Here is a 26,873-nt window from a genome sequence, read left to right as displayed (position 1 = left end):
AGAGCAGATAAGAATAAAAAATAAAAATAAAAAATGATAAGAATAAAGAATAAAGCAGATGGGGTGCCTGGGTGGCTCAGTGGGTTAAGCCACTGCTTTCAACTCGGGTCATGATTCCAGAGTCCTGGGATCGAGCCCCACATAGGGCTCCCTGTTCAGTAGGAAGCCTGCTTCTCCCTCTCCCACTCCTCCTACTTGTGTTCCCTCTCTCACTGTGTCTTTCTCTCTGTCAAATAAATATATAAAATCTTAAAAAAAAAAAAAAAAGAATAAAGCAGATGATAAGATAATCATCTGCTTTATCATCTTATTTAAGCTTTATCATCATTATTTAAGCTGGGTGGCTTAGAGGTTAGGCATCTGTTTTCAGCTCAGGTTATGATCTCAGGGTCCTGGGATTGAGCCACCCATCAGGCTCCATGCTCATCGGGCTCCCTCTAGACCTCCTCTCCACTTGTGCTCTCTCTCTCTCTCTGTCTCAAATAAATAAATAAAATCTTAAAAAAAAAAAAAGGCAGGGGTGCCTTAGTGGCTCAGTCCATTAAGTGTCTGCCTTCAGCTCAGGTCATAATCCCAGAGCCTGAGATCGAGCCCCACCTCTGGCTTCCTGCTCAGCAGGGGAGTCTGCTTCTCCCCCACCCCCTCCTCATGCTGTATCTCTCTCTCTTTCAAATGAATGAATAAAATCTTTTTTAAAAAGCAGAAAATTTAAACATAATAGGGCTCTCAGAAAAGAAAGAGAATGGAGTAAAAGTAACATTTGAATAGACAGTGTCTAAAATTATCCCAAATTGATGAAAGGTATCAACCCACAGATGCAGGAAGCTCAGTGAACACAATGAGAGTAGATTCAAAGAAAACTACACCCTAGAAATATGTTTAAATGTTGAAAAACAAAGACAAAGAACTGTTTTAAAATAGAATAAAAAGGACACAGTACCTTCAGAGGAACAATAATATTACATAGGATTGACTTCTCCATAGAAATTATGGAACCAGAAGACAATAGAATAACATCTTTAAAAGTGCTAAAAGAAAAAAAAGAAAAAAAAAAAAAACCCTGCCAACCTAGAATTCTATTCCAGTGAATATATCTTTCAATATATCATTTCAATATATCTTTAAGGTTAAAGACTTCTGAGACAAATAAAATTTGAGAAAATGAATTACCACAGACTAGCTCTACAGAAAATACTAAAAGTGTTTTCTATAGTCTAAAGGAAAATTATCCTGGAAACCATGAAAGACGGTCAAAAACACCAAAGAGGTAGGGGGATATATAAAAGAATAGTGACTACTTAAAACAACAATAGTAATGATTTGTGGGGTTTTTAACATATATAGAAATAAAATATATAACAATAGTAGCCCAAAGACTGGGAGGAAGTATTAAGTTGCTCGAAGGTTACTATATTGTTCAGATAGTAGCAGACCGTAATGTCAAAGATGCATATTGAAGTCTCTAAAGTAACAACTGAAATAAAAGAATATATGATTAAAAATCTAATAGAATAACTAACAAACACAAAAAGACTGAGAACATCACCATCTTGCAACCACAACAGTAACTGATTCAAGAATCAGTTGTTCTAAAGCAAGTGGAGGAAATTTTGATGAGAGTAGTATATTTACACAGCCTCAAAGTATTTCCCCTCAAATTACTTATTAATTACAAGAGAGAAGATCCTAATTTTGGATAAATTTGGTGGACACAACCTTAATTTGTGGCCAAAATTAACAGGACGAATAATAGGACAAACTAAAACCATGTGCCTCCTGATGTGATACACTGAGAGAGCCCAAGATTTCTTAGTTGATCTTCCTGCCAAAAACACCTAGCCCAATCCCTACTCATGAGAAGGATCCCAAATTGAGGAATATCCTACAACATCACTGACTGAACTTTTCAAAAATGTTAAGATCATGGGGTGCCTGGGTGGCTCAGTGGGTTAAGCATCTGCGGGTTAAGCATCTGTCTTCAGTTCAGGTCATGATTTCAGGGTCCTGGGATCACACCCCACAACAGGTTCCCTGCTCAGTGGGAATCCTGTGCTCCCTCTCCTACTCCCCCCTGCTTGTGTTCCCTGTCTTCCTGTGTCTCTCTCTGTCAAAAATAAATAAATAAAATCTTAAAAAAAAAGTTAAGACATGAAAGACAAAAAATATCAGAAGAAATGCTCCAGATTAAAGGAGACAAAGAGACATGTCAATGAAATGTAGTGAATGATCCTCATTCAGATCCTGGACTGGGGAAATCTGTTCTAAAGGACATTATAGGGACAACTTTATATATGAATAGGTCTATTAGACAATCTGACTATTAGCTGTAAAATTTCCTAATTTTGATAATTACATTGTGGTTACATAACTGAATGCCCTTCTTCCTTAATACATTACCAAAGTATTTTGGAACAAAGGATCCTGATGTCAGAAAAAATATATAATGATAAATGTGGAAAAATGTTAATAATTAATGGATTTGTGTGAAGGGCAAATAGAGTTATTTGTTCTATTCTTACAACTTTTCTATAAATCTGAAATTATTTCAGAATAGAAGTTTTTTAAGCTAATGAAGGATAAAATATAACAAAAGTACTTGATTCATCCAAAAAAGGCAGGAGAGGAAAAAAGAACAGATGGACAAATAGAAAACAAGTAACAGGATGGTAGGACTTAAACCCAGTTAGTATTTACCCATTATAAGTATAAAAAAGTAAGCCAAATTATATTAATAATTACATAATTTACAAGTACATAATTTACTTGTTATAGTAACACATTAAGTTATTATATATAATTTATGTAAACCCAATTATATTAGTATTTACACATTAGTAAGTATTAAAAAGTAAACCAAATTATGTAAATAATTATATAATTAGTAAATACTAATTGTATTAATAATTATGTTATATTATTAAATACAGTAAATGTAAAAAGATTAAATATTCCAGTTAAATGACAAAGCTTATCAGACTGGATTAAAAATTAAATCAAACTATATGTTACTTAGAAGAGACACATTTTTTTTTAAGTCCACATCCATGCTGGGTTTGGAGCCCAATGTGGGACTTGAACTCAAGGCCTAGAGATCAAGACCTGAACTGAGATCAAGAGTCAGATGCTTAACCAACTAAGCCACCCAGGGATCCCAAGAGACATTTTAAGCATAAGGGCACAGACAGATTGAAAATGGAAAGATGGGAAAAGATACACTGTACAAACATTAATCAAAAGGAATAAGGACTAAGGGAGTGGTTAAGTATGTGAAAGTGTGCAAAAAAATCTAATAATTAGATAAACACAATTGACTTTGGCAATAATTATATCACTTCAACTTTGTTAAAAGTTATTGCAATGAAGTGTTGCGGATAAATAGCCAACTGGGATAGGTTGAGCAGAAAGTTAAAAATGAGGTTTTGGAGTCAGAGAAGGGACACAACTCAGAACATTTTGTTATAAAAGGAAGCAAATTAGGGGCACCTGGGTGGCTCAGTCAGTTAAGAGGCTGCCTTAGGCTCAAGTCATGATCCCAAGGTCTTGGGATTGGACCCCACATCAGTCTGGCGCTCTGCTCAGCGGGGATCCTTCTCTCTCGCCTTCTGCCTGCCGCTCCCCCCTGCTTGTGCTCTCTGTGTCAAATAAATAAATAAAATCTTAAAAAAAAAAAGTAAGGAAATTAGATGGTTGTTAGAGCAGGAACTGGGGTCAAGGGTTTATCAAATGTATCAGGAAAGAAGGCAGAATATGTGAAAGTGAATGAAAATAGGTTAGTATTCAGTGGTAGAAAAAAAATAGCTTTCATCTGTGGGTATGGAACATTTGATGAGGGGGGAAATGAGTAGTAGAGATTTGATAGAGAGGAAATGTAAATTAATGATCTTGGTAAAAGGGAATAGAACTGGGAAATGTAATAGATGTGTGTGTTGAATGCTAATCTGAGATTTGTGGTCAGAAATTAGAATGGAGTCTAGTCAACCAAGTTGTATGATTTTAATGGAGTTGGGATTATTGTGAGCAAATATTAAGAGGAAAAAAGGAACAAGGGATTAACGGTATTTGCAAGGGTGTGATAATAGTGCTGAACCATGAACTCTAAAGTAGACAAAGAAGGAAATAAGGACTCAAGAATGGGATGCTTAGTAGAAAAGTGGTAAGATTAGAAGAACTGATGAGATCAGAGAATAGTGATTATATCAGGGAGTAGCTGTTTGAAATCCTATATTTGCATGTAGTGCAGTTATTGGTAATGATAATATCTGGAGTACAACCATATGATTTGATAGTTGAGATAAAATGGAAGAAAAGACAATTGGAGCGAAGGTAGTCCTTTAGAATTAATTTGAATAAATTATCTGTGTGGATGTTAGAGGTGCCAGGAATGATAAGCAGGAGTGATGGTAGATCCAGGTGCTAACCAAGAAGGTGGTAGTAATAAAAAGCACTACTGGTGGAAAAATGTGAGTCCTTTAAAGGAAGGAAGGAAGCTTGGGTAACCCAAAAGCTAACTATGGGAGTGCTCAACCTCATGCTGGCTTTCGGAGTTATGGTGCCTAAAAGATTTTTCCCAACAGCTTGGTCTGTTTTAAGTTGTGCCTGGTACTGGAATGGTTGAGTGAATGAGGTGTTGAGAGGGAAGAACTGAGGATGACTTGAGATCAAGATTTTGTAACTACAGGCATGGTGACATCTTCAGTGAAGAACACCAGAGAAGCATTAATTTCTAAGGGAACATGAGGAAGTTGGTTGCCTTTTTCTCATTTTTCTTAAATTTGGATTTAATTATTAACATGTTTATTTCATATGTGCATACATATGTTCAGACTTGAGGGTAACTGATGAAAAATTAGGCAAAACATTTTGCACTTTTTAAAAAAGATTTTATTTATTTATTTGTCAGAGAGAGAGAGCACAAAGCAGGGGAAGCAGCAGGCAGACGGAGAAGCAGGCTCCCCACTGAACAAAGAGCCTGATATGGGGCTGGATCCCAGGATCCTGGGATCATGATCTGAGCCGAAGGCAGAAGCTTAACTGACTGAGCCACCCAGGCATCCCTTTGCACCTGTTTCTAAGAAATTTTCTCAACTCTGTCTAGACTCACAAAGATGAATTTTATGTTCTATAAAATAGGTAAGCATTTTCAGGTGAAACTGTTGGGAAGGAAATACTTTCTATTTCCAACCAAGAAAGAAGAGAGAAATTGCTACCAGACAACAACAGGTATTTTGTTGAAAAACATACAGAATTAACAGCCTGGCACAATTAAGTTGTGTCCCCTTGCATACGAAAGGATATTGTAATGAGACATACTGAGTATTCCTAGGAAAACTATGGTGATGATAGTCTCATTCTCCTAGAGGACTCCCACACTTTTTATCAAATACAAAATAAGCAGTATTTAGAGTACTGATCTTTATTCCCATTTTACCAGAAAGATAACAAAGAACATGAACAATTTATCTACTAGTCAGAAAAGAAGTGTTTTATAACCTCAAAACAAATGTTTACTCACCAAGAGCTGCAAATTGCTTAAATTGCTTAAATTGGAGATTTCAGTGGATTTTCAGCAGTAATTCTGAAATTCTTCAGTTACATAATGTTCAAGGCATGTAAAAGTGTTGCTTTTTCTACACAGCACAACTGAAATGTCATTTAATCAAGGAGACCAATACCTTGTAGACAACCAAGGCAGTCAAATACCAAAGCTTCAAACCATTCAGGGAAGCATAAATTACCTATTTTCTACACTTAAAGGGTATCAGTCTTTTGTTTTCATTTTCAAAGAATGACTGCTGTAAAATGGCCATATTCATTAGCCTGCCATCTAAAACGCATTAATTTGTAGAACAAATGAGCACGTTTTCTTGTGTTCTTGAAGTATAACAGAGTTCCTTCATTTAAATATATTTTTAATTTATTCACAGAATATTATTTTACAAAACTGCTTGCACTTACAGGTATCATGGAGTAGGAATTATCCAACACTGTAATAGATCAAATGATGCCCACTCACAGACATAAAAATGCAAGTTGGGGGATTTTAGTACTTTGATTTTAGAGTTGCTAGAAGAGGCACAGAAGGTTCGTTTCATGAGTGTTGAGGGGAAAGGAGAAACGACCTCCTCTCACCCTATTGAAAAGAAATGTTTTAATCTCTAGTAAATTTATTTCTTTGAACTATGGAGTCTTAGAAGAGGAAGTCGTCCTAAAGAACAGAATCTTCTAGGTTTTAGCTCTTTCTTTTTCCGGATGACCTGTTCTATTCTCGGAGAGCTTTAATTACTAGAAGAATCTTTTTGCCCTGAGCCAGAATCTGTCTCCCCTAACTTCACAAAGTTGGCCCCACTTTTGAGCTCTGGAGATCTGCAGATCTGCCCAGTTCCTTTCAGGCCTTCTTCAGCCAGACAGGCCAGCGCCTGTGCAGGGCCGCAGCACCTTCGCTAGTCCTCCCCGTCTGCCGCGCAGCACGCAGTTCCGAGCTCGCACTTCCCCGGGCCTCGGAAGCCGCCACTTTCGTCGGGCACGAATCAACGCGGCTGGCCAGCCCTCAGGTGGTGCGGGTCTCTCCTGACAACCGGGGGGATGCCGGGGTTACTGGTGAGTGCATTTCATCAGGGGGCAAATGTGCTCCAGTCCCAGAAGCACAGGGTGCAGCCCCAGCTCGTTCCTGAGAACCCGGGCGACGACCTCGTGGCCCCGGCTCGTCGGTGCGCGCCCACGGACGCAGAGGAGGAAACGCCCAAGGAAATTCACTCAAGCCAAGTCCGGTGCTAAGACGGCCGGCACCCAGGGCTGTCCGCGCCGAGACCCCGCGCCGGCCCCTCCTCGGCCGCGCAGCCCCCGCGGGAGGGAGGCGGGCGGATGACGAGGGTGTGGGGGCGTGAGTCTGAGGGCGGCGGGCTCCGGCGTCTCAGGCGCGGGCTCCGGCTCGGCAGGCTCCGGCGTCTCAGGCGCGGGCTCCGGCTCGGCAGGCTCCGTCGCCGACCGGCCGGGCGCTGCAAGCGGAGCGTCGAGGTCGCCGCCGCGGGGGAATGGCGCGTGCGGGGGTAAGTGGCGCAGACGGCCGTCACAGGCACTCGCAGCCCAGGGCGCAGCAGCCCGGCAGGCACACGCACACGCGCACCCCGCAGCCGTCTCCCCCACGGCCCCCGGCTCGGGGCGGCGGCGGCGGCGGCGGCCCGGGGCGGGCGGGCCGGCGCAGGGCAGGGTCCCGGGGCCCCCGAGGGCGGCGGGCGGGCGGGGGCGGCGCTCGGGGGCCCGTTTGGTCAGCACCCATCCTCCGGGCCCGCCTCACGGTCCGCGACGCGACGGGGGGCGCCCACCGGCTCCCAGACCGCGGAGGGCCGGGCGCGGGCGGGCGCGGGCTCCTCCGCCGCGGGAGGACGCTGAGCGCGGCCTGTCTCGCAGGTCTGGATGCTGGTGGTCGGCGTCCTGCTGGCGTTGGGGCCTGGCCGGGCCGCAGGTGCCCTGAGGGCGAACAGACGCCCGACGCGGCCGCGGGGCTGCGCCGACCGGCCCGAGGAGCTCCTGGAGCAGCTGTACGGGCGGCTGGCGGCGGGCGTGCTCGGCGCCTTCCACCACACGCTGCAGCTGGGGCCGCGCGAGCAAGCGCGTAATGCGAGCTGCCCGGCAGGGGGCAGGCCGGGCGACCGGCGCTTCCGGCCGCCCACCAACCTGCGCAGCGTGTCGCCGTGGGCCTACAGGTGAGCCGCGGGGCCGTGGTGGGGCGGCCAGGGCGGGGCTGGGCGAGGCAGGTGGGATGCGGCGGGTGGGACCTGCGAAAGTGAGGTGGGTGGTGAGGAGGGCGGGGCCGGGCGTGGCAGGCTGGGCGCGAGTGGCTAGGGCAGGTGCGGCGGGGCAGGGCGGGGCGGTCGGGAGTGGCTAGGTGGGTCGCGGAGAGGGAAGGGGATGGGCAGATGTAGCGAGGCAGGGCAGGTAGGGAGGCGCGCTGACCAAGTGCAGAGACTGGCTGGGAGTAATTAATTCCCGCAAAGGTCTCATCACCTCTCGCTGGAGGGAAACTGCTTCCCGTTATGTACCCTTTCACTATTTAATACGGAGCAGATGTTTCTTGAGTACCTATTTGCCAGGTATATAGTTCAGTGGATTCCGCAAGGGACCAACCTGAGTGATCCGTCATTAGAATTTTGTACAGGAGACCTGTGAAGTTCTAGTGTGGCAGTCTGCAGACATTTTTTGAGTGCCTGTGGCGGTGGTCCAGACACTGTTGAGCATTAAACCTTAAGAAGCCCTTCATCTGAGCTTATAGTCTAAGAGAGGAGTGGAGATAATTGGGAAAGAAACAAGGCAGAACACTATTTGACAGGAAAGCTTAGGAGTGTGATAGTGTGAAGTGGTGACGGGGATCAAAATGGCATTTGAAATGTGTTTTGGAGTATAGGCATAACTTTGAGATTGACCTGGTAAAGAGGTCATCTCAGAAGAAAGGAATAACATACAAAGTAGTGAGGCTGGGGTGTTCTAGGGCTTGTGTAGGGAATAGTGTGGCGGGAGTGTCCCCAGCACACATTTATGACTGTCCCCTTCCCTGCTGTTAACTGCTGAGTACCACCATCCTCAAGGGGCTCAAAGTTCGCTGTACAAGGAGGGAGCCCTCACACTACCACAGACCTGGAAAAGCCCTCACTGAAAAAGCAAGGACAAGTGTGGTTCACAGGGAAAGAGTGCTTATGACAAGAGGGAAGAGATGGAAGAATGGCAAGCACAGGTGTGTTTCTGTGTGGCTGGGAGTGGCAAGAGAGGAGGCTGCAGAGGGGAACAGAAACTAGATTTGGCCTTAAAAGCAATGCTGGTGGGGGGTGGCTGGGTGATAGACATGGGGGAGGGTACGTGTTAGGTGAGTGCTGTGAATTGTGTAAGACTGATGAATCACAGACATGTACCCCTGAAACAAATAATACATTATGTGTTAATTAAAAAAAATTAAGCAATGCTACAAGTTTGGTATGTATCCTATAGGATGTTTTTTGATGAAGGAAGTCATGTGACCACTTTTTGTTTTGGTAAGGCACCCCTGATGAGGGATGGATCTGAGGGGAGACACCGGACGCAGTGCAGTACTTCCGGCAAAAGGTAGTTAGGGTCTGAACTCAGGCAGTGCGGCAGTGGAAAAAGTGAGACTAGGGTCAGCTTGAAAGGTATTACTTAAAGAAGTTAAAGTGACAGGATTTGGTGCATGATGCTTGTATGTGGGAGTGAGGGAGAGGAAGAGAGTGTAAAATGTGTAATGGCTTGAGGCTTTAAGTGTCTTTAAGGCTTTAAGTGCATATCTGCTATTAAGATATGCAGAATGGAATGATTTTGTCTGAAACCAATCTAGGATTCTCCAAGCCTCCACCTGCTAATCAGGGGCCTTCCCTCCTCCTGGCTGCTCTGCTGAGGATCAGGTTCACTTGTGGCCTCCCACCATGGAAGTCAGGCCCAGAACTTCCTCCTGCCTTAATTGACTCTTCATTCATCTGATGCCCTCAGGACATACATATTGAACCATTCGTTTTGATGGCTTCATTTTCTTTTCCTCTTTCTTCCCATCATATCCACAGTCCAAAGGATGGGCTTTTATATTATCCTTTTTCCTCCAACCTCATATTACACCCTTGATATGCTAAATAGTATTAAAGAAGCTTGGAAGATTTCCCAAAACAACAGCTTGTCTTCTCCAGGCAGAAGTTGCAAAGTGAGAATTTTTAATGAATTCTAAGCTCTCTGGGCAAATAGATGTCTCCCAGGCTAGGCTGTGGCCTGAAAGGCAGAAGAGTAACACACAGCAGTGATCTTTCAAGACCTCCTGTTGGGCATCTCTTGTGTTTCTGGCTTGCATTGTTGATGGTATTTAAGCAAAATTGAGAAAATGAATGAGGAGAGTTTTTGGGGTGAAAGTAAATTCAGTACTAGACCTGTTGAGTTTTATGGGCCTAAGAGGAACACAGCTATAAATATACAACTTGACTTGGAAATGTGGTCTCAGAAGAAAGATTGGGACTGAAGTACAGATCAGGAGGTGTCAGCCCTAGAACTAGAATTCTGCATAGTAAGTTAAGTTGAGTTGCCTTTACTACCTTACCTGTGTCTGCTGGGAAAGATCTAAGAGCAGCAGGGAGGAGGGAGTGGCTAAGGGAGGTCATGGAAAAGAACAACACACAGCATAGAGCAATCTGGATCTAGGGTGCCCAGGTTGTGCTGTATGGAGCCTGGGAGCAGGAGCTATATCTGTATCAGGTGGCTGATGATGGTATCATCTGCATGAGTGTTCTTATTATTTAGCAATACTGATGACATTACTCCCCTGTGAGCAAATGGAGGCTTACACTCTCTGAACGAAGGACAGTCTTTTAGGGATGGGCACTAGGCCAGGACTCCAGACTGCTGGGTGCTAAAGCGAGCCCTGCCTTCTCCCACCAGGAGATGGCCTCTCTTCTCTTCTGACCTCTGATCACTTCTCATTGCTCCTGAGTCACTGGAAGACTGGAAAAAAGCATTTCTCATAGAAGCTCAAAACCTCTTCTAAAGCAGTGTGTAGGAGGACAAGATTGGTTTCTTAGTGGTGTCACTGTGGGACCTGTGTAGCCTGGGGGGAACAGTACACTCGCCTCTGCAACTCTAAGTATGGAATTAGAAGTAGTATGTAAGTCTAAAACGAGCCAGAGAGAACACCAAACAAAGAAGGATGGGGAAACAGACTGCCAGTAAGAAATACAGGAAGGCACAGAAAGGATGACTTAGGTGGATAAGATAGGATTTAAAATAGAAATTTGGATTATAAGGTGACTTTTCATACTTTTAAGGGGGAGATGGATCATTCAAAATGGTGTTGGGACAACTGAGTAACCAACTGGAAAAACATGATTGTATCTCACTTCTATATACAAATAAATAACAAATGACTGAAAGATTTAAATGTAAAGATAAAACCACAACCCCATAAAAAACACAATTATATTTACAGTCTTGGAATGGAGAGGCCGATTTAGTAGCTTACAGACCGCCCCCCCCCCGGCAAAGCCATAAAAGACAAGACTGATAAATTCACCTACACAGTTATATGCCGATTCTTCTAGGCAAAATAAACAATAAAATAAAATTAGAAGGGCACCTGTTTGGCTCAGTGGGTTAAAGCCTCTGCCTTCAGCTCAGGTCATGATCCCAGGGTCCTAGCATCGAATCCCGCATCGGGCTCTCTGCTCAGCCAGGAGCCTGCTTCCCCCTTCTCTCTCTGCCTGCCTCTCTGCCTACTTGTGATCTCTGTCTGTCAAATAAATAAATAAAATCTTAAAAAAAAAAAAAAAAGAAAAAGATGTAATAAAGGGTGGAACAAAGATCGTGGGTAGTTCCTGGAAAAGGAGTCAGTTATGTGAAACTCAGGCAACCTAAAGTGAAATGCATATTAAAACAGGGCTGAGAAACCTGGCTCTGTTGGCAAAGGGGTGAGGAAAAAGGCAGTCTCATTACAGCAGGGGGTATGAAACCGCACAACCAGGTATTAGCCATTCACATTTTAAATATACTTGCTCTTTGACCCAGCAGCTCCAGGTACCGGTTTACTCCTCCAGTCACACCTGTCTGTGTAGCAAATGATGTATGTACAAGCGTGTCCATGGTGGTAATAGGGCATTGGAAACCATCCCAACACCCACCAATAGGCAACTAGGTCAATAAAATGTCATAAAACAGCCAGAAAGAGGAATGGGGCAGCTGTAAACCTGCCTAAGGAGACCAGTCCATCACCAACATAGAGGGCAACAAGGCAAGTTGTAGTACAGTGTCATATGTTAGAGATAAGCTATGTAATAGCTTTATTTGTAAGTTAAAGAGAAGCTATTATATAACACATACATATGTTATTTTTAAATGTACACACACACACACCACCCCCACACACTTAGGGGCAGCTTTGGAACGTAGTTATCATGGTGCCTGTCAGGAGGGGAACTGGAAGGCTGGGGATGGAGGAGGAAGTAGACTTACTTTTCACTCCTTCATATCTTTTGAATTTTCTACCATGTGCATGTATTATTGATTTCAAAAAATCTTCCTTTTTAAATTGAGAGCAGAAAGGGAAATTCACCAACCATGAGGAAAAAGCAGAGAGTGAAGAAACAAAACTTAGCAGGTAACTACAGCCTTTGATTTTCCCTGAACATTATTCTGAAGAGAATTGTTTGTTCTTACAGCCCATAGGACTGACAGGAGAGACACTGTACTTTTCGGGGCCGCTTGTGCCCCCACAGCTAAGCTGCTATGGGTGGCGAACTTGGCCTGGAGACATGAAGATTTTGGGCCAAGAGTTTAGGCATTAAATAGTAGAGCCAGGACCTCATCCTGGATCTTTAATTCCATCTGGCCCATGCTCCTGACCAATGTGCTAGTAGAAAAGCAGCATTCAACTTCCAGAATATAAAAATATTTTCTCATTTACTTTGTGGCATCATGTTTGTTTCTCTTAAGCTTTAGAAACAAAATGCCAAGAATAAAATCAATGTAATTGCGCATTAACTTTTTTAAGCCAAACTGACATAATAAGAAATACATTGTAAGAACACTGAGGTTCATTAAGGTTTAAAGGTACACATCACTCACTGATGTTGAAACCCCGAAGATAAACACCTACCAATACTCCAATTTTTAAATTGTTTATATTTCTCAATTTGGGGTCATGGTCTAAAGATAACTTTTCTCTAGGTTATGATTACTGCACAACAATTTAGGTTTTGCTACTTTTCCATATAACTCTTTCCTCCTGTGAATTTAAGAGACTATACCTAAATTTATTTTGCAATAAACAACTCCATGGGTAGCAAACACAGCAAGGGAATAAATGGAAAGAAGAAGTAACAGAACAGAGAAGAAAGAGGAAAGGGCATGGGGAGGGTGAGGGATTTAAAAATAAAGGCAAGTGCCAGCAGGGAGTTGGAAGAGGCGGTGAGACCACCCACAGCTGGGCAAATCCTCCCCGGGCAGAGGAGCCTTGGGGGAGGAGGAGCTGTCTCAGCAGGGGGACAGGCTGGAGGAGAGTCCAATAGTACAATCACCAGATCGGATAGGCTGATTTTTTTCCCATGCAGAACCCAAATTGGCACCACTCCCTATTACCAGAGCTTTCAACAGGTGACTTTTTTGGGGAAGAGGGGCACAGCAACAGCAACAGCTTCCAGCTCATGTGTGAGTCAGGCAAGGTCACCACTGTCCCCTGGGCCAGACCAGTGATGCCCATTTACAGGGATGAACTTCATGTTCTTCATGATAAATCTATCATCGGATATTTAGCAACACTGCACTTTAGAAAGGTTTTCGTCATGAAAGGTTGAAATGAAAAGGGTATTTGTGCTTCACCCTCTTCTAACCTTTCAGTTCAGCTAACCCAAACATCCTGTTTCCCCTGGGACTGTCCATCACCTATACCCTTTCACCACTGCAGAAACAGCTGCGTCCACTCCCCACATACCGCCCGAGCCAGGGCAGTGCTCAGAACACAGACCTGCCGCTTTCCTCGCACATTCACAGGGCAACGATCACATCACTTTTCCCTCATCATGTCATTTGTAAAATTGTGAAGGGAATATAACATTAACCAGAGAAAGTGAGAGGAGTTAGTATAATGTTGAAGTTCTCTCCACTGCACTTAGCCCCCTTTTAAAATATTTTCTTTTAAATGCTCCCTTTCCCCTGACGCACTTGCATGTTTGTGTCCCAGCATTAAGCACAGTGGTTCCCTTACTCCGAAGCCTTGTGGGGCTGCACCCGCTCCAATCCTCCTCCCGGGGTGGGGGCCTCGATGGGGTCGCTGCGTCCACTGTGACCGACAGGGGGCAGCACCGCGCCAACCCACCTTCTCCGCGGCCGCCTTGGCGGACCTGCCTGGCTTCCTCCTGGGGAGGCCCGGCCCTGTGATCTTTGGAACGGAGAAGCGTCCCTTCCTGTTTATAATTCTCTTTAGCAGGTGCACTTTTTCCTCGGTCCCTGATTCAAACCTACAGCTTTTGCAAACGGCTTAAGAACAAACTAGGAATGTGCATGCCTTCAAGGAATATCTGTATATGGTGTAGCAGCGCAGGTGCTGTGCACTTTCTGTGCCCCCTCATTGTGGTACCGCTCTGTTCAAGAAAGGAAGGGCTGGGGAAAGGGACAGGGGAGGGCGGACAGAGCAGAAGTAGTGTCCGCTTGCCCGCTGGGGAAGTCTCCAGTTACAGCTTGCAGGGAGGGTGAGGGCACTGCTCACCAAACCCATTGTCCTAGAAAAGGAGATGAACCTAGAAAAGGTTCAAGGCAGCTTGTTTATGAAATGTTGATACACTCCACCCCAAAATACTTTTTTAAGATTTTATTTATTTATTAGAGGGAGAGCACGGGGGCGGGGGGTGGGTGGGGAATGCAGTGGGAGAGGGAGAAGCAGACTCCCCACTGAGCAGGGAGCCTGACTGTGGGGAGGGTGGGGGAGGCGGTGCTAGATCCCAGGACCTTGGGATCATGACCAGAGCCAAAGGCAGACGTTTGACCACTTAACCAGCAGAGCACCGCGTCCCCCTTGCCCCAACCCTGGAAAACTTTTTATGGATAAGTGACGTTTAATTGGCCGAAGTACTGCGTGGATTTTTTTCTCTGAGCTACTCAATATAACAGGCTCTACTGCACCTATCATTGTTTCACAGAGTAAAAATAAGAGCATTGTCATGGAGCATTGTCATGGGATTAAAGTCTCTCTTTCTGAAAACAGATATGTTCATTTTGCTTTGATAGTTATTTTCTTCAACTGCCTGGGTTTTACTTTGGCATTGTTAGAGTAACCAGGGATGATGATAATATTTCATCCATCGTCACCTCTTCCAAATTTCCTCACCTGAATAGAATGTTTGTACTCTTGATACCAACAGAAGAATTGGGCCAAGTCCTGGAAGGAACACACATACCACGAAGTGAAATTCTTTATGGTGCCTGTCTTCCAGAAATGACACATGAAGATTTTGAAGGATGGTAATGAGTACATTGCTCACTAAAGTAATGAGGTCAAAGAGAAAATAATCTACCAAGGACTCTTCCAGAATTAAATAGCCTAGGCTAATGTTTTGATATGAATTATTCCTCCTGAACACTGTAAGGCAACAGCTGGTTCATTTCAGATCAAGGTGGGCTCCACCCTTAATGCACGGAGGTGCTTCACCCGCCTGCCCCAAGGACGGACACATCAAAGATGGCTTTGAACCCAAATTCTGCAGCTTCCCTTGGAAAGATAGTTAAGCCACCCCGTGGGCATGAGCTATGTTTTTCCTTTGAAGAGATATTTCCCAGCTGCAATGAATGTGTGGCATTTGCCATGACAAACGAATAAAACCCTTTGAGAAATTCTGGCCCTAATTCTAATTTCTCGTTCTCTTTCCCTCTGGGAAAGCTTTTTTTCCAAATTATCTTCCAAATTCTTTTCCAAGCCATGAGTCTCTCTCATCTTCCCTGATCTTCCAGAAAACAGATTTTACATGGCATCAGTGAATTTCCTGCTTGTAGATTTAGCACTTACGAAGCATCTGTCTACCAGCTGAATACCCCAACCATGGCGTGGCTTTGTGGGTGGGGCAGTGGATGGGACGAAGCCAGGTGACCTGAAAGACTTTGGACAAGCCCCTCGCCTTATCAGTGCCTCAGTTTCCTTCTCAGGAAAGGGAAAGGACGGACAGGCTGTGAGTCATTCCAGGTTCCCAGTAGCCCAGAGCCAGCCTGGTTGGCAGAAGAGCCTGGTCAGGCAGGCCTGGAGCCTGCCTCACTGGCTCAGCTTGGGGGCTGACCTTGATGCCAAGTTCAGGATCACACCAAAGTCAACTTCAGTCCCCACAGGGGGGTAGGGCTGACCCCTAGCTCTCCTTGGCCAGTGAAGAGGGCCAGGTGAAATCCGCTGGGGCTCTGACTCCAGGGCATCTGTGCCAGCTCAGACTTTGCTCTCCCAGGCTGATTTTTCCATGTCCTCTTTCAGGAGAAATGCACAACTGATGTTTTCTTGCAGGGGCCAGAACAACTTTTTTCAGAGCTCCTTGGCAGCATATATTGAAGATCTTGGCTCTCTCAGGCCTTAGGGAATAGAGAGAGGGTGGAACCGTTGGAGCTGCTTGCCGCAGCTTTCCAGCAGAGGGAAACTGTGGTCCTCATGACCCTGGCTACTCCCTGGCCTGCGAACAGAGCCCTCTCATAGCAGCTCTGAGCCTCGTCATGCACCATTCTTTCTCCCATAGTCTCATAACCTCCCAGCTTCAGGGCTGGTTCCAAAGGGAAAAAGAGATTGGAAGGTTACACAAACCCCCATCTCAGTGACTCATTATCTCTCATATCTGGAGACCTACCGGCCTCTACCAGGGTCGCATGTTGGAATAATCTGGGGAGCTTTAAAAAAATCCCAACACCCTGGCCCCATGCCAGAACCATGAATTCTGAATCTCTGGGGTGGGGGGAATAGTGATCACTAGTTTTGAAAGCTCCTTTGTGGGCCTCCAGTGAAGCACAGTTGAGATCCGCACACCATCCTCTCTACAATGCCAATTGCTTGTTTGGTTAACACTGACCTTCTGCATTAGTTAGATTTCTCAGTGTAGGGAGTGCTACACTGGTAGGATCATGAAAATTGGGTGTATTGGGGAAAATGCAATCATCCAATTACTTGCTGTCAACTGCAGTCAATATATATGTGGCTACCTTTTGAAGAAACTGCTGGCTGTGCTGTGGAACAGGCTCCTGCTGACCGTCAGTGGTTCCCCACTTCAGGTGAGCAAGACAAGTCACATGCACAGCTGGCTGGTATGCAGAGCTCCTGACTCAGGGGGTCAAGGGTGAGAATCTCTGCTTTTAACTCCCACGTGATTCTTATGCAGGTGGTCGGAAAACCACAGTTTGGAAATATTGTTTATGCCTTTTGTTATTGCCCACCTGTCAGGCAAAAAGACAGGTATTCTGCAGAGGAATCTTAGCTCTTTGGAAGGGAAATTGGTTCTCCTCAGTTTCCACAGAGGGCTGCCAGGTGTCTGTGTATTACCATGGTTTCAGAAGATCTTAATCTCTGGTAAAGTGAGTCCCCCTCTTTCCTTTGCAAAATTATCTTGTGTATTCTTGGACTTTTTCTCTTTCTATGAATTTTAGGATCAGCTTGCCAAGTTCTACAAAAACTCTACTGGGATTTTGTTTAGAACTGTACTTTATAGATTAGGGAATCTCAGAAACTCATGGATGACAGCTGTCCTTTGTAAGCAAAAAACATGGATTAAAAATACCACATTAATAGTCCTGCCATCAGGAAGCTGGAGGAAGTAGCCTAGTCATCAGCTCCATCCTCTCTGCAGCAAAGAACCAGGCAGAGGCAATGATATTGGTAACTAAATAGGACTGAAATTTCAGGTTTATGACTCCATCCTGCCCCCCCTTTTTTTCATCCTGCCCTTTTTTAAAAAGTAATTGACAGTGAGTTGAACACATTGACCTTAAGATCTGGCAAGACAATTTTGTGACAATTTTGTTTCCACTTAGACCATTTCAGTCCTTGTGGGTCTCCAGTCTGAACCGGAGAAGGCATTTTCCCCAACTTTGTTCCATTAGTTTGGGGTCTTGGAATGGCTGTGAAACAATCATACTTAGCCTCTGCTGTCTTGAGATCAAAATAATTGTATGTTTTGCAAAGTGGGAAGGTGAGCCATGCCGGTGAGTTTGTGCCAGTAAATACCAAGCTATACTTGGGCATGGGATCGAGAGCACGTCGGGTGGCTGCTGTTCTGTCTGCCGGAATGTACGCATTGTTCTCCAGGTGGCAGTATTTGGGGAACCGCTTCGAATTGTTTCCTACCAAGTTCAGGGTCCCAGGGGCAGTGCTCTTTTCTGTCTCTGCTGTCACTCACATTCCTCTCCAAGCTCAGTTTCCATCACCTCTAATCATCCCTGGAGGACTTGTCCTTTGTTCTTGGATTAAGCTGGGCCAGCTGTCACTCACTCAAGCCAGGCTTCCCACGTGGCCCCAGGGACACTTTTGGATCCCATCAGAGGGGAAAACCTGATTTGTTTCAAGTATGTTCCGGTGCCAAGCTTCCACAGTGTAGCATGCAGAAAATGTAAAGACAAAAGAATTATTGCTCACAAGGAGGCAAGACAGCCGTGCAGGATTCTTACTCGATTGCATTTCCATGTTTGGTAAGAGAAAAGGATCTGTGTTGGAGTTTCTTGATGTCTTGTTTTCGTGGTAGCTTTCTTTAACCAGAAAACACTCCAGGCTAATAATTTCCTCAGACTCTTAAGCCAGGAGGTTGGGGTGACAGGCTTTAACTTTCTGTCTCCAAAGCTTCTAGACCTTTCTTCCTGATCTCTTCCCCACCTCCCCCCCAACTAGTGTCCTTCAGAATGTCCGTCTTGTGCTTTCTCTCTTCCATGGTACCTGCTGGGATCGATACCCACCATACTGGGTATCAGGATGTGATTTGCATTGTATCTGCACCCCTCCCCTTGGCAGCACATTTCTATTTTAAGAGAAACCTCTCGATCATAAGCCACAATTTGAATCCCACCAATGCATATGCCTTGTTATTATGTTCCATGTACCGGGCAGAAGTGGGGGTAGGCAGATGTCTCTTTGTCATAATGCCTTAGCCCAGAAGTGTCACTGTGACAGTGGAAATTTCAGTCTTGGGGGGCCGACTGGTAGGGGTGGAGGAGATATTTTAGTCAGATGATGAGCCTTCTGACGATCACAGCATCTAAGTGACTGTCCATTCTGCCTATCATTACAGATGGTATGAGGATTGTTACACAGATTGTTACCTGCATACAGGAGTGCGTAGAAAAGATAAATCCCAACTTGGAATTGAAAGGGATCTTGGATGCCCCCGGGTCACACTAGCATTGGAGGAAACTGAGTGTGAAGAGGCTGTGCCTGACCTTCCTCCCCAACCCCGATTTTGGCCTGTAGTTGGGTCTACGCCACTATCAGAATGGTCTTTCTAAATGTCCACTGATCGGGTTTCTACATGCTTACTATCCTCACATGGCTTACCGTGATCTGGAAGATAAAATCCAGACTTTTTGCGCTGGTCTTCAAGGCTCCTGTCCACTTCTTACATGTCTTACTAAATCTCCGCCCCCTGTACGCATGAGCTTGCACTCATGTCATTCCAGCTGCAGTGACCTGCTGGAAGTTTCCTACCCATGTGGTTGCTGCTTTCCTGCCTGGGTGTAGGTTTCTCAGCACTTCCTACCCACCCCCTCCCCCGCCCCGCTTTGTCCGGCTTAGCCCTCCTTTTCTAAACCTGGCTCAGACTTTCCTGGGGCCGTAGCCTCCAGGTGCCCACGTGTTCGCAGTGGTCTGTGTGTACTTTGTGTTGCATTGTTCTGATGGGCTGGCATGAACGTCCATGGAGGGGCCATACCTTTGCCCAGTGGCCACTGTGAGAGCTTGAAAATCTGCTAAATTAATGATCACGACTAACTTTCCAGTTGGCCAATTCCCAGGGCACTTTGTAACTTCACAAGCATTTAGCACTGTTTGTGTATGTGTGTCTGTGTACACTCTTGTATCTGGTATGCATCTCTAAAAGATAAGGACTCTGTTAAATAAAACCACACAATACCATTAACACACCTGGAAGTTCATACTTCCCAAATATCTTCAAATATTCAGTCAGGTTCATAGTTCCCTGATTACCTTATTAGTGGTTTTTTAGAACCTTTAAATTTTTTCTTTTTTTTCTGTTATATTATTTAAGTCTACATTTTGAAATAGTTTCAAACTAGCAAAAACCTTTGTGAAATTAGTACGAAGAATTCCTGTGTACCCTTTACCCAGATTCCCTAAATGACAGCATCAAAACTCAGTAGAATTATCAAGATCAGAAAATGCTTGATAACAATCCTAGAATCCAGAGTCCTTACTCAGAGCCAGTCCACTAATGCCCCTTGTCTGCCCCAGCACTTCACCCGGGCTCACACGCAGCCTCTGGTGGTTAGGCCCATTAGTGGCCTTCAGTCTGCGGCAGTTTTTCGTTCTTTGTCTTTTGAGACTGTGACATTTTAAAGAGTACTGGTCAGTTGTTTTTTGGAAAGTTCCTTAGTTTGGGTTTGATTTTTTTTTTTAAAGATATTTATTTATTTATTTGACAGAGATCACAAGTAGGCAGAGAGGCAGGCAGAGAGAGAGAGAGGGAAGCAGGCCTCTGGCTGAGCAGAGAGCCCAATGCGGGGTTCGATCCCAGGACCCCGGGATCATGACCAGAACCGAAGGCAGAGAGGCTTTAACCACAGAGCCACCCAGGTGCCCCTGATTTTTTTTTTTAAGCAACCATAAGTTTTCATCCAAACGGAGACACTTACAAGTAAAAAGTTGCTCAATTCACAACAGCACAGAGACAGTGGGTGTAAAGCATGTTAGCGGTGCCCCATGTCCCTGTATTTATGTCACTCTCCTCAGTGCTCTTTGGGGTTCCCTCCCTCCTTTCTCCCTTGGAATAAACATGTGCTGAATTTCCAGCGTTCTGTATGCTGTTGGTCATATCCTCATAGTGCCATTTAACATGTTCCTCCATCCCTCTAGTTCCAGTAAACTAGCCCCCTCAGTTCCAGTTTTTGGCCAGCCCCTCTTTAGTGTCCACCCTCCTTGGCTCAGGGATTGCCACTCCTGATTCTGTCAATCTCCACAGTGAGACATATTCTCCCTTAAAAATTGGTTTTCCCAGAAGCCTGGGTGGCTCATTTGGTTACGCATCTGACTTTTGATTTCAGCTCTGGTCATGATCTTGGGGTTGTGGGATGGAGCCCCACATCGGACTCCACACTCTGTGGGGAGTCTGCTTAAGATTCTCTCTCTACCCATCTCGCTCTGCCCCTCCCCTTGCTTTTCCCTGTCCTTCATTTTGTGTCTCTCCATATACTTCCCTGAATGATCTTATTTAACTACCATCTATATGCTAATAATTTAAAAATCTCCACCTTCAGCCAGTACCTCTCTCTTGGGCTCCAGACCATATTCTACTGTGTAGGCTGGAAGATCTGTCTAAATTTCCATCTGATTGGGTCACTTCCCTTTTTAACATCCTCCCCTTTGCCTTCACGGCCCAATCCAAATTCCTCACTATGAATTTGAGGCCCCTAATGACCCAGCCTCCACAGATTACCCCTGCATCATCTCGTACTTCCCTTCCTGTTCCACAGTTCCCTAATGCTGACATGGTCCCTGGGCTCTAGGCTCTGCCCTCTGTCCTAACTGCCCTTTCTCCCGTCCTCATCTGCATGAATCCATTCAGGAACCACCTTTGCTAAGAAGCCTTCCCAGCTGCCACAGCTGGATGAACTCTCTAAGTGTTTATCGGCAGAAATGGTGAGTCCTTGGATAGTAGATCTGTGTTTCATCTCTATCCTCATTGCCTGAAACATCACTCGCACTCAGATGTTGCTGAGTAAATATTGAAGGTGACCAGAGATAGTATAAATTCCTTTTTCATCAAACTTTAAGTTAGGGCCTTATATGGACCTAAGGGTATGAAGGACAGGGAGCTATGCAATCCAGACTCACCATCAGCAGCTCACCATCTACCAAACTCTTTCTCTCATGTTAGGGGACAAGGATGAGTAAGAGTACAGCCCTGAATCTTCCCTCCCAGGGGAAAACATAGAAAAAGTGTAGCTTTGTTTCACAGGCACCAAGTGTTGTGAGGGCCTGGGGAAGAAAGAATGAATTTGGCTAAGGAAATTTGAAAACTCTTAATGATTTGAATTGGACCTTAAAATATGGCAAGATTTAATATTGGTTTGGGGGGGAGGGCATCTTGAGTAAAAGTTGAGCTGTAGCACATGCAAGGGGGCATTCCACTTTGGGATGACTGTAGGCTAGGATGTGTGAAGGAGGAGACCTTGAGGCAATGCTGGAAAGGAATGGAGTAGGGACCATGCTGCAGAGGCCTCTGAAGGCAAAGCAAAGAGTTTGGATTTGTCCTGACTTGTCCTCCCAGTGCTGTGCCTCTGCATACCACAGATGAGGGGTAAGAAAAAGGCTTTACAGAGGAGGTTGAAAAAGTTGGAATGGTAGGGGTGGTCAACTTTATCAGTCCTTGCAAGGATAGAGCTCATTTGTTCCAAAAGCTCCTGATGGCAGATCTGAGGAAAAAGTAGTAATGAGAAGCCTAAAAAATATTTTTCAACCACTATTTTTGTGTTCATGTTGGAGGGAAGGATGAATAGACAACATCAGTATAAATTTCAATGTTTTGGCTTCAGAGATGACTTACATTGTGTAGATAGTCCCCACCCCTCCCTGTTTCTGTTTGCACATAACAGATTTCTTAGCCTTCACCCTTGACTCTGCCCTTGTCTTATAGCAGTGAGAAGGGAGGTGAAGGTGTCTGTGCCTCAGCGTTCAACCACCAGTAGGGACGGCCAGACCTGAGGCTTCCTAGCTCCCCCTCCCCCTGTTGCTACTCCCATTCTTCTGGTCACCCCAACAGGAAGCTATGGAATCACTGCTGACTTTTCCTCTGACCTTATCCCCCACATTCAGACAGTGGCCAAGTACTGCAGATGTCCCTCTTGGCTTTAGAATGCTCAAGTGGCAGGTTGGGCTGGGTCCTCTAGTTTAACTGTTGGCTCCTGGCCTCACTGGCCTCCTTTCTGCGTGCAGCAGGTGTTACCCAGCTCCCCCACCGCTATGCCTGGGTGGGCCCCCCAGCTCCGGGCTCTGGGGGGCATGGTCCCTGGCGTGTAGTTGGCAGTGAGTAAATTTGGTGCTGTGTGAAGATAACAATTTCTAGACTCTTCCCCACCCAATTATGCTTCAGTCTACTAATGTCTAAAGATGTTGGATCCAAACAGAAAAAGAAATCCATGTACTTTCCCTACATATCTGGAACCACCCACCCTCATCCTGCCATTGAGAGTTAACACCTTCCTCTTGACATGAGCTCCTCAATAGAGAAGTCTCTTGGCCAATCAGTGTAACAACCTTGTCCCTCCCATGCTTGATGTCCATTCAGGCTTCTGCCTCCTACCCCTGAGATGCCCCCAGTTGGCTCCAGTAAGCACCGCTGGTCTGTCCACATTACAGCTCCTCTCTGCAAGAAATCCTCAGCTCTGTTGTTGGACACCCCACTGCTCGCTGACCTGTCCCTTACCTTTCCAAAGCTTCCTACCCCCCACTACTCCATTAGCTGGATGGTCTGAACATGCTTCTTAACTGGAAATTTTTTAACTTTGTGAATGAACTTTAGTCATTAGCAGGGGGGACATATAAGAAAACTAGTCAAGAGGGGTTTTCTGCTGAAGGATATAAAACTTGTGCAAGCCATAGAGGGTGAAGGCCAGCCTGGGCCACTGTCCCTCTTCATGGAGCCACACTCTGCTATCCAGAAACCTGGATGAGAAACCATATACACCCCAAGTTCTTGGCTGTAAAGACCTCTAGGAACGCCTTATTTTTAAAAATTTATATCATAAGCTCCCACTGGCACAGCAATTTTGGGGCCTTCTTGGGCTTGGCACATTGTGGGTCTACAAGTGTGTGTGTGTTGCTTGAGAGGCCAGAAGTCCTGACTTCTGGCTCTGAGAGTTTAGGGTCCCTAAGACTCAGTTCCAGAAGCAAGAGAAACATTCGTAAGAGGATTACACATGTTTTAAGTGGGGGAAATTTGTGGAAATGAGAATTCCCATTGCCATGGAAATGGCAGTCCCATGAGGAATGGGGATCGTCCTTTCCTGTGCAAGGGGACATTACAGAGGAGCCCTGGGTCTCCATTAGTGACCAAACACAGCTTTGACCTCTTGGCTCATTGCAGGGGATGGTGGCAGAGGGCAGAGTCCTGCCAGAATGTGCTTTTTTTTCCCCTCCCAGGGAGCCATCCTGCCCAGCCAAGCCCTAGATTCCCCTGGCATTGTGGCAGTGGGCTGTTTTGTAGGTGTTGACATTGGTTCTTGGCATCTGACCAGAAAATAGAGAGCCTTGGAGGAGGGTGGAAGTGATCACATTTAAACAAGCATTAACTTCTCAAATGTCCCAGGCTGGCCAGCTTGCCCTCCCCAGCATGGCTTTGGCCCCTTCACAGAGGAGGGCACACAGACCCTGACAGACACAGGGCCCGCCTTGTGACCTTCTGGACAGGTGTCTTGCAGCTGCCTTTGCTGATAGCCGTGTCAGAGGCCATGTGGCTGGTGCCTGCACCGTCTGGCACCTGGGCCAGCTAGCTTCTTGCAGAGGTGGCACCTTCCTGGGGAAGGGTGTGGGTGGTACCCTGGGGCTGCAGAGCCTAGTGTCTGAAGGGGAGGCAGATCTGGAGCCTTAGGGACCAGGGCTCTGGGGCTCAGGGCTGTTGTTTCCTCGGGAAGCAGGGAGGGCTTCTCACATTCTGGTGGCCCTGTGGCCGCCTATCAGTGTGCACGTGGCTTGCTTACCTGCTGCTCCAGATTACAGCCGCCTCTGCCAGGTTCTAACTCCAGGCTCTGAGCCTGCTTCATTGTACATCTCTTCACTTTGCCAGTGAATTTCGGTCATTAACGTGAATAGATACATTTTACTTTTCTGTGTATATTAGCACAGACTCTGGAAGCATTTTTAGGGAATGTACTAACAGTTATAAACTGTCTTCACCATTTAACATACAGCAAAGTCACATGGTGCGTCTAAGATTGGGATCTTGCGTGGACGCTAACTGTGGGATGAACTGCCCGGTGCCACCTTTCTTCCTGCTCCATTAATCAATGATCTCAACACCTTCTGATCCCGGAAGCGGAAGTCCTATTGGCTGCCTTCTCTCAGCGCGCAGTGTGTTCCTGTTGCCGCGAAGCGTGAACTAAAGCCGTGCTCTCTTCCCCGCAGAATTTCCTACGACCCCGCCAGGTACCCGAAGTACCTGCCCGAGGCCTACTGCCTGTGCAGGGGCTGCCTGACCGGGCTGTTCGGCGAGGAGGACCTGCGTTTCCGGAGCGCCCCGGTGTACGTGCCCACCGTCATCCTGCGGCGGACCTCGGCGTGCGCGGGCGGCCGCTCGGTGTACACCGAGGAGTATGTCACGGTGCCGGTGGGCTGCACGTGCGTCCCCGAGCAGGAGAAGGAAGCGGACAGCATCAACTCCAGCATGGACAAGCAGGGCGCCAAGCTCCTGCTCAGCCCCAGCAACAAGCCGGGCCGGCCCTGAGGCGCTGCTGCCCATCTCCTGGAGCGCGGGCTGCTTCAGCTGCCTCCCCCGAGCGGACTCGAGGACGGAGAGGAGTAAATGAAACACAGCCGAACTGCAGAGGTCTTCCAACTTGACTGCTTGACGGCTTGCTCTCACACATCATCACCTGGTTTTCTTCTAGGCAAAGGCACGGGGTTGGTGAAGGCTGCCGGCAAGTTACCGGGTACATGACCGCAGGTAGGGAGCGTAGCTCCAGGGCCTTCCGCAGGTAGCCAGAGCCTGGTGTGTGGCGAAGTGGCTTCGTGGCCCTCCCTCCGTGGCCCTCCCTCCGTGGCCCTCCCTCCATGGCCCTCCCTCTATGGCCCTCCTTCTGTAGTCCTCCCTCTGTAGTCCTCCCTCTGTAGTCCTCCCTCCGTGGCCCTCCCTCTGTGGTCCTCCCTCCGTGGTCCTCCCTCCGTGGTCCTCCCTCCATGGTCCTCAGTGCTCAGACCCTTCCCCTGCCCTCCCAGCTACAGTGCCACGCTTTTGGGACGCTCTCAGAAGAGGTGCCAGCCTCCACAGATAGATGGTAGATGGGTGCTTCTAAAAGAAATCTTTTTTTTTAAGTAGAATATATACCTACTTTTTTTGTTCAATGTTTTCAATGACGCAGAAACTATTTTTATATTAGGAATTTTGCGTATATTAAAAAGTTTTTACTTGACATATAAGTATTTTATAACCATTCTGTTCTCCCTTCCTCCTCTGGCAAGATTTTTTAGAAGCACAACTGGAATCCTCAGATAAACTTTTTAGTGGGTACTGGGGCCTGAGTCCCTGAATTCAGCCTATCACCAGTTGCTGACCATAACAAAACAGGGTTGAATGTGACCTTCAGTGAAGATCTTTACAGGCTGCTACATGAGTAAAATGGAAGCGCAGGAGACTTAGCTCACCCCAGACTGGCCAGGGATTCCAGAAACCTCAAATGTGGTTTGTTCATGACTCTATAAAGGGCCACAGATGTATATAATTAAACATTTTTTTCACTTTTGAAAGTAAGTGGGGCCAAATAAGAGGTGGTGGGATAAGGCTAGAGGTGGAATGTGCTATCTTTGCCAATTCTCAGAAGAGTCCAAGTTTCAGCTTAGTTTTAAGGGCTTTAAGCCACATATGAGAAGCCGGCCAGCTTACGATGTCCAGAAATCAGTATCGGGGGCCTCTTTATCTACATCCTGCAATGCGAGCTAAAACCATACTCCCTTCTGTAGGCTGAAAGTTTGTCCATGAACACAATTATTTGTAAAAGTGAGAAGTTCTTTTTAAACCATTAAAGCAATTGTAAGTGAAGGGCATGTTGGCCGTGTGCATTACTCTCTGGGCTGGGCTTTGATGGACTCGACTTATTTTTAGAGGAAACTATTTTAGTCTTCACTTTATCTTAATTTTATGGTTGAAGTTTAAATTAAGATCTGATTTGGTCTTTGAAAGATCAACTACTCCTGTAAGTCAGTGTCTCTTCTTTTGTGTGACACCCCAACCAACCCAAGAAGTATCCCTTTTTTATATGTTTTGGTATTTTTTTTTAAGATTTTTTTAAAAATTGAGGGGCGCCTGTGTGACTCAGTCATTAAGTGTCTGCCTTTGGCTCAGGTCATGATCCCAGGGTCCTGGGATCAAGCCCCGCATCAGTCTCCCTGCTCAGTGGAGAGCCTGCTTCTCCTTCTCTCTCTGCTGCTCCCCCCTGCTTGTGGTCTCTCTCAATCT

The 26,873-nt window shown here is 46.0% G+C and overlaps 1 protein-coding gene across 1 annotated transcript; it reads left to right on the top strand.

The window, feature by feature from the left end:
* Nucleotides 1–7,413: 7,413 nt before the first annotated feature.
* On the top strand, nt 7,414–25,467 carry LOC111159932 (interleukin 17D). Its single transcript, XM_022522619.1, has 2 exons — nt 7,414–7,703; nt 24,827–25,467. Exons 1-2 carry the CDS (start codon nt 7,414–7,416, stop codon nt 25,143–25,145), a joined length of 609 nt encoding a protein of 202 aa, XP_022378327.1. The 3' UTR covers nt 25,146–25,467.
* Nucleotides 25,468–26,873: the final 1,406 nt, after the last annotated feature.

Source organism: Enhydra lutris, unplaced genomic scaffold, assembly GCF_002288905.1.
Source record: "Enhydra lutris kenyoni isolate GAN:26980312 unplaced genomic scaffold, ASM228890v2 scaffoldscaffold71, whole genome shotgun sequence".
Classification (NCBI taxonomy): domain Eukaryota; kingdom Metazoa; phylum Chordata; class Mammalia; order Carnivora; family Mustelidae; genus Enhydra; species Enhydra lutris.
The sequence above is the reverse complement of the archived record's forward strand: the minus strand, read 5'-3'. Positions and strand labels throughout refer to the sequence as shown.